The sequence below is a fragment of the Amblyomma mixtum genome, chromosome 6, assembly GCF_055824585.1.
Source record: "Amblyomma mixtum isolate Tamu chromosome 6, ASM5582458v1, whole genome shotgun sequence".
NCBI classification, from domain to species: Eukaryota; Metazoa; Arthropoda; class Arachnida; order Ixodida; family Ixodidae; genus Amblyomma; species Amblyomma mixtum.
Window position 1 is genome coordinate 146854160 of NC_143017.1, and position 14722 is coordinate 146868881.

Here is a 14722-nt window from a genome sequence, read left to right on the forward strand (position 1 = left end):
TTTCTCGCGCTATCTGGTATTCGGCAGCAAACGGCGTCCATAGGCTGGCAGATTTAGAATACCTCACATGCGTTTTGACTTGCAATATACCCAATTTAGCTGGTTTTCTGCTTACTGAGTACTTGGCAATGTTCCAAACCCTGTAACAACGGATGGTGTTATCTGGGAAGCTATGGTTGGCTGCTGACTGAGTGTTTGGCAGTCTTCCCAACCAGCCAATTCTTGAACAGTGGTCAGTTATCTTGAAAGCTCGTTTTTTGCCCGCAGTACGGGCGAACGACTGCAGTATTATCTACTTGTTTCAAGATAACCTCAGAGAATGTAGCGACGAAAGTCATTTCCATTCTTGTCTTTGTTTTCGGTAAAGGCCCACAAATAGCGAGTTCAAGACTTTAGCGTTCTAGCATGCGGGGGCCTGAAAATTTTTCCCCGCCTCCCACACCTTCTATACGAAGCAAAGAAAGTTTTATATTTTTAACAACATGTTGTTGTGGGGTAATCAACCCTCATATCACTGAGTTTGCGCTGCTTTTTGCGTTTTCTTTTGAAATGAGCTGAACGGTTTTTTTTTCACTGTTTACATGTCACTTTCGTGATGCGCATGTAGAGCAAGCATTCCTAAAAAAGGCCGCTGCTTGTTGCAGTTTTACTTAAGGCATGGAAAGTTTGAACCGAAACACTATTCTAAGGTGACGCCGTGTATATTTCCTGTACACTCTAAACTGAAAAGAGTAAAATGGGAGTAAGATGTGCTTTAACGCACCGCCTTTTATAAAAGTCAGTGCGCTAGAGGAGAGCTTACTCTTATTGGACGCCCATATAGGCATATTTTGGTTTAGAGTGTACTGATCAGCTGGTCTATTTGAGTCACGTGCACATGCATGTACAAGGCATAGCTGTACTTCCTGCCAAGTTCCCTGTAGTCGCGAAACTCTTATGGAACCAGCGCGAACAGCTTCATACTTTTGCAAAGGCACTACCCCTAGGAAGAATAAACAACGCGAATTGTTGGCTGTCACCACGACAGTGACATTGCCTGCTTGAGGAACAAGAACGTACGGCCACACCAAGAACGTGGCTAACATTTAAAGACTTTCATACGCCGGCGATATAGGAAACATGGGAAGGCCTGCATATGGCCGGTATAGCGGTACAACGCGGTCTCTTCTAGGCGAATTATGCTTAGCTTAGGTCAGCATACTCACCTTATTTCCGTTATGTTCCCTTCAACTTCTTTCATACAGAAATAACATCGCTTTCTCTTATCCCTATTAATGACACGGTTTCGAAAGCTGCACTCGCGGAGAAAGCTTTGTTTGTATGAAGTGTTTCCTTCTTCAACTCTGGGAAAATGTCAAGCAAGCTCCGTTTCCATCCTTGGCAACGCTGCTACCGCATTTCGGGCTTGGAAAAGCGGTGGAATTTTCTCCATCTTTTCACTTTCCAGCGGAACTGCCTCTCCCGGCAGACTCCCCACATGTCACCACCCTGGCATCCCTACCCTCCCTTCTCCCATTACTGTTTTGATAGAGTTTTGCAAAAGCGGAATATCTTCAAACGTACGTTACTCGAAAGGCTTGACGAAAAAAAAAAAACAGTATCCTGGTGTCCGAACTTTTCGTATTGTTTTCCTTTTCTCTACTTTTTTTATATTCTGCGCTTTGTATTCGCGATAATGAAGCCTAGCCGTCAGCGGGAAATGGCCCTGAAGCTTCCGCACAGTGAAGTCACTGCGTTTCAACAGACTTTTCAACGTCCGATACGGCTCAAAGCTGAGGCTCGCGGAGGAGGAGGAGAGACGGAAGTGAATTCACTGTGGGCTCCGTTTTGGAAAAAGCCATTAATTCCATTTGCGGCAGCTATGTATACGCAGGACCACTCCCTTCGTGGCCACTGGGCCTTCTTCCCACGCCAGTCTGGGAGAGAGGGCAGGAACTCCCTCTCCCGTGGACCCGGTGCTTAGCGTTGGTAAGAGCAGCGGCGCAGTGCACAGGATCTGGGTACAGGAAGGAGAGAGGGGCAGGGTCCTTGGTGTGGAGAAGGAGAGAAATGCACTGCTCGCACGACTGGGGCGGCCACTGCGCCTACCCGGGAATCGATGGGGAGCCCGGAACCTGCGGCGGGCCCGCCGCGACAGTGCGGCGCCGCTGGCCTTACCCTTTCCCCCGTACACCAGGCAGCATAGCTCGATGCGTCGCCGCCGTGCCGTCGCTCGACGTCGCCAACGCGGGGGTATTATTCTGATGCACTCTGGAAGCCAGCGGGTTCGGGGGAGGGGAGGGGGAGGGTGTGGGCGACACTCTGCGGGATTCTCGTTCGAATTGAAAGTTGCCGACGCATCATTTGCACCTTCTTCTAGCTGTAAGAAATGTAAGTTTGTCCGGACGGTTTGTCCGGAAGAGAAATGGGCGACTACAGTTGCGACAATGCCGAAATTTCGCTGGAGACTTCCGGGAGAAAGCTGTTGCTTTTAGCTGGGCCCTCAAAAACGAAAGCACTTTTCGTGCAGAGTAAGCGATGTTAACTGCGTCGAGCGGCCTTCCTTTACTAGCGTTTTAACTCGTAATCGGGCCAAGTTCACGCTTAAAAACGCGTCTTGCGTTAATATTTAATGAACAGGGGAGCGCGGGGAAAAAAAACTTTCATATAATCTAAAAAACTCTCCGCAGCCATAAGTAGGGGGGGGGGGGGGGGGAAGGTGTAGGAAACCGTTTTTTTTTTTTTATATAGGCCACCGAAAGTGCAATAAACTTCAGTTGACGTCAACAGGTTAAAACGTCATGACGTGAGTTTTCTCAGTGAAAACTTCAACGTGTTCAATACCTACCATTTAATGCAAAAAGTATACATCTTCCGGTCACCATTGCAGAGGCCTGCCCTGTTTTTTCTTAATACATTTATCTTTCTAAACACGCAGTGAAAAATGTGTTTCTGTTAGGGTACGTCGACTAATACCCACCTTTTAATTCGAATATAACGCCACCTCTGGAAACGCCAACAGCCATCCATGCACCTTTATTCGATAGTATGTGCCTGCTTTGATACTGCTTCAGACAAACAATGAACTTCTTCAAAGGTAGCGCACAATCATCTCCATCATGATCACACCCATTGTTGCCATTGCGTCCACTGTATGACAGAGCCTTCTTCCATCGATCTCCAGTCATTACTTTCCTGTGCCACCTGCGGCTCCGTTATCCCCTAAAACTTCCTAATCTCATACGGCCGCCTGAATATGGACGCCCCTTGGTACGTTTATGGTCTTGTGGTCGTAAATGGCAATACGTACAATGATGTACCCTATTGATTTCTCCATGCGTCTGAAAGTTTCTGCATGCATCAATCGGTTCAAAGAGCTTCCCGTCAGCTTTTCGATTCATTTTCTTCACCTGAACTCTTGGAATGCGGAACTGCGGCCAGGCCTTGATTGAGCTGTCAATTTACCATGAATGTCACGACCGGCGTGCATTGATTTTTTCGTATGTGCTGTCTGATTTTAGCTTCTCGCACCTCTTCCCCGACACCTTGCTCTTGCCGGCTGGCAGGCTCGCAAAATAGAAATTCAGTGCCATTCTCATGAATTCACTTGCGGAATGGGGGAAAAAAAATAGGCAGAGCCATGCTGTACGTTTGTTTTATCTCCTGAATAAGTGATATTAGTTTTTTTTTCTTCGCACAGCGTTCGTTAGACTCGGATATTCTCGCGTTTGTTGGAATGTACGCAAGTTCTAAGTTTATTTTATTGTGATATTGTTCTTATTCTCTCCTTCCTTCAGTGAGCATCGGTAAATATTCATGAATGGTTGGACGAGAATTTCAGGCCAAGTTTATTGCGTTGTGCGGAGCAGTCGCCTTTGTCGTCGCATACATGTGTTAAAGAGCTTCGGTGGCGAAATCTCTCCATTTCTGGAAACAAAGTATTTATGAAGAGAAGAAAATTGAAAGCCCTGTCCAATATTCTCAGTGGCTGGACTTGGCGTTTCACTCCATAAAAGCTGCGTTCATGGTCGTTTTTTTTTTCTCGTATTGTTCGCGTCAGCCGCATTGCGGTTGTCGGAGATTCGCTGTCGCGTTGCTACCTCATGTTAAGGCTAAAAAGAGGGCACACGTTGCATTATTCGCTATTCATTTTTTTAAGCATTGATTGCTATTCCTTACAATGGCCGACACAGACATGCAAACGAACTTGCGCAGTCGGATTTGTGGAAGCCAGCGAGGCCTGCAGCTGCTTTCTTTCCTTCACGTGTTTGCAAAGCGCTGACTTGAGAAGCAAAGACCCTGTACTAGCTCTTTTGATAATAACTCCTTTTCTTTCTTTTTATATAATCGCAGATTTAATTGGTACAAAGCCGCCGCGGTGGCTCAGTGGCTATGGTGCTCGGCTGCTGACCCAAAAGACGCGGGTTCGATCCCGGCCGCGGCGGCTAGAATTTCTTTGGAGGAGAAATTCTTGAGGCCCGTGTACTGTGCGATGTCAGTGCACGTTAAAGAGGTCGAAATTTCCGGAGCCCTCCACTACGGCGTCTCTCATAGCCTTAGTCGCTTTGGGACGTTAAAACCCCGTAAACCATAAACCATAATTGGTACAAAACGAGTTTTAAAGTATACACAATATGTGTTTTCACAGGTTTTTCAATTAGAATGAAAATAATTGAGCACACTGAGAAACATAGACAATGGTCACTACTGAAATGACAGCACTGGCACTGTCATTCTGTCGTCTAGTTTGTTCCATTTATCGTGTTTGTCTTTTAAACACTGCTTGAATGCTTTTTTTTTTGGTGCATTTCATTATTCCGAAATTATATTGTTTTATATCGTGTTTTTTATGTTGGCGCCCTGATTCTTCTCTTAAGAGAGCAGGATAACTTGTATGTACCGTGAAGATTAACGTTCATGCTGTGTTGATTGTTCGGTTGATGCATTGCTTTCCAAATTACCCGGTTCTTTTTTGATAAAGCTGTAGTGCTGAAGAAGTAATCAATTTTTTCTCCTACGGTGTGATGAAATTCATGCCTGGCGACTGATCATAATAGTACACCTCATTCTAACGGTAGGAACAAGTTTTTTCTTAGCGTCGACAGTTCTGGTGCGAACGAAATCTTGCTGAATCCTGCTAAGAATTATATCAATATGACGTCAGACTTTTTTGCATTAATCTTAGCTGCTGAATTTTGCTCCTGCTTCTGTGACAAAGTAAGCTTTCCTTCTGCGGCCGAAATATGCCAGGAGACGTTTCTTGTGAACGCATTTTTAGTACGGTTAAAAGTTTATCCGCGTCAAATCTCTGTTCACTGCATGCTGGCGGACCGGCAACCCAACCTTTCTCGAAATGAAGGATTTTTTGTATCTTTCCTCGCCGTTACGTTCCAAAACGTTTCTGAAGATGTTTTTGTCATGAGTACATTCCAATAATACAAAAACGAAACAAACCTGATCCGAGACATGCATGTGATCATTACGTCAGTCACGTTTATTCAGCTGCGTACCTGGTTGTTACCGCTAGACGTAGGTGACACTCTGTTAAAGTTCACGATAAGGTGACTCTTTGTGCCCACGTGCGCTTTGCGCTCGAGCGAATAGAGTGCCCAACTTTGCTTCACTTTACGGCGTCGTCAAATGAACAGTTTTTAGCAACGCTTCGATTTTGACTGGGCGCAGTTTTATTAAAAGTGGATTTTTTTCGTCGGACTCTTGCACAACTGCGTAATGTTTGTTTCCTAAGGCGTAGGGTCTAGTGCATGCGGTGGAGGCGGGCTTCTGGAAATTGGAATTTCTATTTTTAAAGCTCAGAATTAGAGTTAGAGGATATAAAGCTGAGATCTGATCATTGGAATAAAGTGCCTGCTATTTGTAGATATGGCGTGGTTGTAGTTATCATGAGGTTTATATAATAGTGATATTCAAGTTGAAAGTATGGTTATATAATTATAACATTATTCAGGAAGCGTGAGCCTCTTTTAGCAAACATCATGGCATGATCCTATGCCTTGTGCGACCCAGGAGCAATCATTTTCCGTGTTTTTATATCTGAACGTATCTCTTACTTCCGTTGGATTTCTGTGGCATACCTTAAAGTTATTTCACTTCTCAGGTAGAGCCGGTTTGATCCTTTATTTCCATGCGCATAGCGTGTCTTTCACTGATTGAAGCTTCCCTTGTTTTATAGGTTATTTGTGATGAAAACTTACGTTCGTGAATTTCATTACAGACTTATATTCCTAGCACTAAGAACTCAGTTCGCATAGCTTAGATTTGGGCACACTTTTTCTCGCTACTCCCTAGGATGCTCTTAAGTAGTGCTTACACTGCGCCGTAGGCCTTCGCGGAAAGTTTTTGTGTTTGCTTGTTGTGACCGAACACAGTGTACTGACCTAACTTGAAGAATTGGGCTTTGGGAAAGGTTAGTGCCATCAAAACTCGAATGTATATATCGCCAGTCTGGCTATAGACAACCCTGTTCGCGCTTAATTTTGAACGCATCCAAAACGGTTTGCTCGTTTTGTTACCCGCTTCTACTCTCAAATCACTGCGTGGTCGCATTGAAGTGAACTTCAACTTACTTGGTTATTCCTTGCTCCTTCAGACCTTCCATTAGCGCTGGTTCCCGTAACTACCTGCATTCCAGTAAGGATTTAATGTTTGGGAGGATCAAGTTATTATTACTGTCTATATATTCTTCACTTATTCAACCACAGGCTGCATTCCCTTCGTGCTTTGCATAGCACTGCTGCAGTGATACTAATAGCGGCTTTCAAATTCCTCGGGCTGTTTGGAACCCGCATATCGAGGCGCCGCCTACGTGTCACGGCGGCCCTACATCTAGCGAGCGTCTCCCTCAGCTGTCAACGCCAAGAAAAACAAGAATCAAAAGGAAGTTGTTTAAAATTCCTCCGACAGGTGTCACCAGTGCCATCCCAGACCGAGGCTCAGAGACACTGCTCGAAGGGCGCTTTCGCAACCCGCAATATTGAATGACCCCCGCCGTGCTCCGTGTCCTACCCCTGCCGACGAGTCTGGCAGCTGCTGCGCGCAACGACACGATCACGACACGGTGCAGAGAGAGACGGCCGGGCCGGTGCATGGTCGCCGCGCCCTGACAAGCTGTCCGCGCTGGCAGCGTCGCGCTTCCCCTCCCGCGGTGCTGTCCGTGCCTTCACGCGGTGTTTGAGAATGCCGGCGGAGGCTGCACGTACGCAGGTCGAGTCATGCATAATTAGAGAGCTCGACCTGACCGTCCGTGCGTGCTGCGTCTATGCTCGCTTTTCAGTCTAACTGGTTCATGCATACGGGATCACTGATTCGGTGTTACGAAATGGATAGCACGACAGCTCACGAACGAAAGATCTGGCGCCGTATGTGGCAGGTAAGCCGAGTGTTTGGTACTACGTTAGCTAGACGACCTAGAGGTGTTCAGAATAAGAAGGGAATAGCACGAAAGTGAATTGTTCACGTGTGCTTCCAAACCGACGAGATTAAAGTGATTGTGTACAGAAATGTGAAAATGACGAACATGAACGGAAAAACAAGTATGGGCATTTTGATTATAGGATGAACGATTCGTTTTGTCGACTTGTAGGACCACTCTGCAACCGCCCGATATGTTTTCCTTTTCGCAAGAGCACAATCTGTTTTGGCTTATTGACTGACGACTAGCGGTACTATTACAACGAAACACGATATCCAATCCGGTGGTTCTGACCCGAGCTGAATCGCCTCTTGCGTGTCCGCAGCTGGCCTATAGCTCGAGCGCTCCGTGTTACGGCACTACCCGCTTATCGTCGTCTCCTACGTAGCAGAAATCCGTGATTTCGCATTGATCGCAAAACATTCCCTGCAGTTTTTTTTTGATCTTGACGTCACGAGTTCGGATCCAATGGCGGGAAAAAATGTGTAATTTCTAAACCAAAGTTCTTTAAGCAATAAATGCGCTTTTTGCTGCCAGTCAAACAACACTGTCACAAAAGGTCGTCTTACACTGAAACAGAAAAATGTGTAGAATTTTTTTCAGTGCCCCTTTAAGCCTACGTGTCGAATGTCGACCCAACGGAGCACGAAGCATTGAATTGAAGCTCTACGCCAGCTCGCCTGAGCAGTTGAGCGGTGTCACCTGTTACGTCACACGCATGCAAGCAGCGCGCCTTTCTTTCTTTGGGAGAGTATAAGTACTTCGCTCTGTAGTGACGCGTTGTCAACACCAAACTGCCACGCGGCGCGCTTTACGCAAACCCGCTCGACCGGTGTTTGTCGACACGAAGGAACCAACTCGTCGACAAGTCGTGCGAACGAGAGAGAGACGCTGTCAGTGCGGCTTCTTTTTCGAAGGTGTGCGCTGTGGGTGCTGGTTGAGTGGTCTTACCAGGAGCTTTCCCGTGCCTGTTTCTCGAGAGGCAACCGCAGCTTGCCGGTCTATTTGCTATGCGCTTGCTGCTTCGATAGAAAGAAGAAAAAACCGTGAAAGGAATAAATGAAGCGATAAATAATAGGAAGAAAGAGGAGGAGAAGCAAAGGAAAGAAGAAGGAACGAAAGAAAGGTAGAAAAAGAAACGCGAAGCATGAAATGAAGGGAAGAACGGAAAGGAAAAAAGAAATGGAATGAAGAAAGAAAAGAAGGAAAAAGAGAAGTAATAAAAGAGAGAACAGAAGGAAAGAAAGAAAGAAAGAAAGAAAGAGAGAAAGAAAGGAAGAAAGTAAGAAAGAAAGAGGGGAAGGAAGAAAGAAAAGCTTTTAAGCGAAAAGGAATGAACCACAACATGCATTAGCCTTGTTTTCCCAACTCGCCTCTTTGTGGGCTGCTACGGTTCTGGTCGCAGACACTGCGGTATACTCCGCCCTACAGCTGCACTGTTTTGTAAAAGTCTGTTCGAGCTTCGCTTTACATGTGATGCACTCCTGAGAAATATTTGTGGCTAGGTTTATGCCTGTCTCGGCGTTCTGCGCGATGGACCTGATGAGATCTCATAGACGTGGGAAGCTGTCGTGTTTTCATGTTTGTGTCCTCTCGTGTAGAGATTGCACTGGCGCCCTCGTGTTCTTACTCGGTGAGATAGCATGTAAAAAAAAAAATGATGTATTTGCGTAGTTAGGTCAGGTGCGAATTAGCTGTGCTAGCAGTTCTGACATGACACCTTACTAGCATGTAAACGACGACTGCCCTCTTAGAGAGATTTAAAAGCATAAGATGTTCCTTGTTTTCTCTGAAGTGTTCTCCTTTTGATTATTGGTTGCCAAATATTTTTTTTTTTGAAGTGCGATGAAGAACTAAAAATAAAATATCTTTCGTCAGTGTGGATAAGTGCCCCTTCTTTGCTTTTATCTGTACTGGTGCTACATATCTTGGGTGATGTACGCCTTTAGTGCTGTACACCTTTAGCGGTGTACACCTTTAGGGCTGACACCTTTGGTGCTGTATTGCTTTAGTGCTTTACGGGATTTCAGAAGCTGGAAAGACTTCGAAAACGTTGCATGCATCTTATAAACGATATAGCTTCTTAGCAATGTAATGAATGCAAATGCAAGACAATACAGCGTGGGCAACGAAAACGTGCTGAATTCCTCACTGTGTCATTCGTTAAGTACTCTGTTCAGAAAAGAATGCCTTGCATGTCAATGTAAGCAGGGGGGAGCGAAGCTTCTCCTGGTGGACAGTGATAAGGGAGTGCAAACGCGAAATATTTAAAAAGGAGTGTTTTGTTAAATGCGCCGCTCCTCACGTCATTTGAGGTCGTAAACGGAGACTTTCTTTTTGAAACCGTCTGTTCAGAAGTGTCAAGCGAACGCCAGTATAAAAAATACGCTTCTTATTTTTTCCCTCTCTTTCTCCTCGCAGAACAACATCGTGGTGGAGTTCGAAAGCATCCATCCCGACAGCACAAAGCCGAAGCTACACGATGCTAACGTTGTGCTGGAGTCCAAGGAAAGCCTTGTGAGTATAAATCAGGCACGAGCAGTAAAGCTTCTGTCGGAGTTACTTTGACTTGTCTTGGTTCATTGTTTACAGGAATTCTCCAAGATAGAGTAGATTTGTGATAGAGAGGTACTAACTCACTAACATCAACTCAAGCGGAGGCTTAAGTCGTAACAATAAGCCGTACATATCCTGCAGAATATATAGGTTTGGTTTGGTTTATTGGGGTTTAACGTCTCAAAGCAACTTAGGCTGAGAGACGTCGTACTGAAGGGCTTCGGAAATTTCGACCACCTGGGGTTCTTTAATGTGCACTGACATCGTACAGCACACGGGCCTCTAGAATTTCGCCTTCATCGAAATTCGGCCGCCGCGGCCCGGGATCGAACCCCCGTCTTTCGGGTCAGCAGCCGAGCGCCATAACCACTGAGCCACCGCGGCGGGGGTGCAGAATATATAGGGCTTATTGTTGTGCGTTAAGTATAGAAGCAAGCTTTAGAACGTGCTGATTTTACAACCGCAGCGTAAGGTGCAAATAAAGAGAAGCTGATAATATTTACTACCAAAAACAGCTGAGGCAGTTTAACACGCTGTGCTTAAATAAAGACAAGGCAAGGTTGTGAAAATTAGGGTAGCTGGTTTGACACTGTTTTAATACTCAGAACTTTAGGTAATTAAAATGGCTCTCTGACGAAGGAACAATAAAAATTAGAATCTGAAAAATTCAAAGCAGTGGAATGCATGACCCTAGTATATCAGTTAATTTTTAAGAATCTAAAGAATGTTACTTATCAGAGAAGAAAAATACTCCTTTTTTTTTTGCAGATTATGAAAGGCGTGTCTCTTTCTTCCCGCAGCGGTAGAATTCGAGGAGTTGTACGGTCTTCCTTCTATAGAACTTGGTTTCTAGCACAAATGCTAGGTTTCCGGTTGTAGCTCGTAAAATTCTTGCGGCCTCATGTGGACGGTGCGGTACAGCGCCGACGAAGTATGAGTATTTTAGCATGCACAACACTAGGGTTGCCGGCTTTGTTCCTGATACGTGAATGCAAAAACCTTAGTGCGAATTTTAACTCCGCCTAAAATTTGGTTGTGACGCTAAATACGAGTTTATATTTTAAATCGGTAGTCTGACCACTCGCGCGCTGTGCACCAATACCTGGAGACCAGTGAAAGGCGGACAACAAAGTAGGATTAGAATCGGCAAGGACTGTGACTCAGCCATTCTCATTATGCCAGCTACGTACCCACATTGAGAAGCCAATATAAAAATTTTGTTAGCGCCACTAAGATGTGATAAATCGTATGTCGGCAATAAGCAGCAGTTTGCGTTTAGTTCATTTTGTACAGGTATTGCGAGTTGTTTGAAAGACCGAACCCAAGGATTCGAACGAATCCGAAAGCCCAGAGGCGTCCAACGAATGTCTTCCTATTTTTACCAAGAATGTTGTCAGAAAGTGAGACACTAATTGTTGGACGCTTACTGGAAGCCACATTCGCGACACCTTTTTCTTAACGAAGCTTGTCCACAGTCAGGCCAAACATTTTGACTCGAAAGCAGCGGCTATTGAGAAAACGTTGACACGAAATTTTGTATGCTAGTTCCATGTACGAATGGGTACACGGCGTGTAAACGGTATGTCGCGAATTGGCGACACTGGGCAGTGCCCTTATAAAAGTGGTCTATAGACTGTCAGTAGACTTCTTGTGGACTCTATTGCGTTTCTACAGATATTTCGTTTTGTCCATTCGTAGTCCATAGACTGTCTATAGACGAAAGTCTACTAAAAGTGAATCGCCATAATTCCATAGATTACCTATAGTCAGTCTATAGAGTTTGCGTTCCCTATAGACTAGACTATAAGGTTTTTCAATAGAAAGTCTATGGACTTCATAGACAAAAGTCTATGGGCAGCCTATAGACTATGTAAAGAAATTTTCGCAAGGGTGGAAAGGTTAAATGTCTAACTGTGCTCTGCTTTGCTGCTGGCCGATTTTCCTGTTGTGTCCGATTGCAATTCGTGTCTATAGCCCGCATATGCACTTGGGGGATACTTTTTCTATTTTTGTTTTATTTTTATGGCAGACAATATTTTCGAGTATTTTTTTGTTTGAAATTTGTGAGTCTTTCAAACGTATATTTCATCTCTTCGCGTTACGAGGAAGACAGCAATATGGACAAGGATATCAAGGGTGCCTACTTCAATACGACCAGTCTCAAGCGTCGCGCACGTAATTTCGCTGTAGTAGGTGGTAGTGCATGTAAGCTTATGCTCTCACGCTGCCATGAATGGCGTAGGTCTGAACATATCCATAAGCCTGATTTGCAACAGCCCTTTATCATTCGTCATCTTTATCCCTCTTTATCACTCGTGACCTAGGAAAGGCACGCTCGCTCGGCATCTTCTCAGCGTACATGTAAATCTAACCTCAGTATTTAACTTTTAGACATTTAAAAGTGTCATGACAGAAAAGTTAGCATTTTTATGCGTCATTTTAGCGGGTTTACGATGTGAACTGCTGCATGGTGATCTTAATCTATCCGCGAATGCAACTCCCCACTAGGTAGATATTGTAATTCCATTTGCCACAGACGGCAGGCTGACGTTGCAGTTATGTGTTATATGTTGTTCCTTGCACTAGACAATTACGACTGGAGTTACCTGCGAGCGATTGATTTTGGTGATCAAAGTCAAGAAAACTGACGACCCGGAAAGGACCGTGCATCGGTACAACCTCCTTGTCGAGAAACTCAACGGAAAGGCAAGTTTCGAATTCTTTGACTGGGTTTCACTTGTGATTGCATTTCTTCCAGGCGGTTCTTCGCGCTGAAGATGAAAGTTGTTTAGCTGCTGGCGTGAGGGACCATCAAAGAATGAACGAACGCGGTAGAGGTTTCAGGGACAGAGATTTGTCTCACGAAGTTCAGAGTTGCCCTCCTGCGTGTCACGCCGGCTTCAAGTACTGAGTCACTGAGCCATACACGAGTTCACACAATGGCTCGCCGTTCATCGTACGATTGTGGCCCGCAGTAATTGTAATTTAGCGCGTAGCGTGCTGGCGTGCAGATTTTAATGCGTAAGACTAAAGAGACTAATAAAAAACGATTGCAACGACGACGCTGTATGCAATAGGGGCTCTGTTTGGATTTGCAGAGCACGATTGCGCATACATGCACAAAATATGCGCAGGAACATTACAAGAGATTATTATTTTGCTAAAAAGCAAACGCAGCTAACAATATAATATGTGCATTCAACAAGCGATGGGAGTGAGGAGTACTATTTTAGAGAGTTGGATTACATGTTATATATTGTGTGTGTGTGTATGCGCGCGTGCGTGCGCGCGTGCGCGCGTGCGTGCGTGCGCCTGTGTGTGCCTGTGTGTGCCTGTGCGTGCCTGTGTGTGTGTGCTTGTGTGTGCGTGCGTGCGTGTTTTTGTGTGTCTGTGTGTGTGTTAAAACAAACTCTTGTTTTACTTTATGGCGTGCAGTTTTTCATTCCATGTGTGGTAGCTGCAGAATGCGGTCAACATACTTTTTTTTCGAAATTATATTTTTAACAAGTGTTATCATCATTGTGATGACGCCTTTGCCAGGACAGCACAACTGCCACGATGAAAGATGCATGTTCAGAGCAGGCAGGGAGGCTGTCGCATCCTATTGCAGAATGGCGGTTCTTATGCACTTCGTCGTTATAGCCACTAGCCTGCAGACATTACAGAAAATTACAGCGGGCCAGAATCTCATATCCACACCGGATGAAATAAATAAAAAGGAAGACACTTGTTCTTCGGCGAAGACATTTGGCTGATACTTCTTACTGGCCACTAAATTTAATTACTTCCGATGGGTGTTACAAGACGCTCTTGTAGATGGCGCCAGCTGTACCGGCGACGCACCCTCCGCTACCTCCGCTGTCGGAGAAGCAGCCAGCCACCCTCGCAGGCGATGCGCCGAGCGCACGGGCCCGACGGCCGCCGTCCTCCTCACCCTCTTATATACAAGTGGCAGACGACTCGGATTCCACGGCGTCCCCACTTGAACAGTTACGCAGGAGACCCAGCCATGTATTCCTCCTAATCAGACCTATGTAGCCCAGACTGCAATAAACGTTCAATAATTTCCATCTAAAAGAAGTCCTCAGTTAATTGAGTCATCCTAGATTAGACAGGCACGAAACATGGTGTCAGAAGTGTAAAATTACCGCCAACGCCTCAACATGGAGAAGATTCCACCACCTGCGAAATTCGAAACCATTGGCAACGCAGCGGAACAATGGAGAGCCTTCAAGCAGAGCTTCACGCTGTACCTCAAAGCAACCAACACAGCGAAAGCACCGTCCGACCGGCAAGTAGCACTTCTTTTGACCGTCGGAGGCTCCACGCTTCTTGACATTTATAACACTTTGGACTTCGGGAAACCAACAGGATCAAGACCACACCCAGAATTTGACTACACGCATGTGATAAGCCTTCTCGACGCGCATTTCTTACCGAAGCATAACGAACTGTACTCGCGATACGTCTTCCGCTCACGAATGCAGCAACAGGAAGAGCAGTTCGATGACTTTCTGACCGACCTGAAATTGAAAGCGCGCGACTGCGGGTTCGGGAACGAACGAGACAAATTGATCCGCGACCAGATCGTCTGTGGAATTTACGACGAGAGAGTGCGAGCGGACATTCTAAAGCTCGATGACCCAACCCTCGAGAGAGTTGTCAAAGTGTGTCTTGCTCATGAGGCTACAAAACAGCAAATGAAAGCATTTAAAGAGGGATCAGCTGCAAGCAACAGCGAAGTTCACACTGTGAAAA

General features: G+C 45.5%; 1 protein-coding gene across 5 annotated transcripts in view; it reads left to right on the forward strand.

Annotated features, from left to right (window-relative positions):
* The window catches only part of LOC149340700 (uncharacterized), a 175353-nt gene that overhangs the window by 111021 nt on the left and 49610 nt on the right, over nucleotides 1–14722 (forward strand). For all 5 annotated transcript variants that reach the window (XM_089549524.1, XM_089549518.1, XM_089549521.1 and 2 more), the window contains exons 2-3: nucleotides 9830–9925; nucleotides 12551–12670. In XM_089549524.1, the coding sequence (XP_089405650.1) occupies nucleotides 9830–9925; nucleotides 12551–12670 (216 nt within the window). The remainder of the gene's footprint in view (nucleotides 1–9829; nucleotides 9926–12550; nucleotides 12671–14722) is intronic.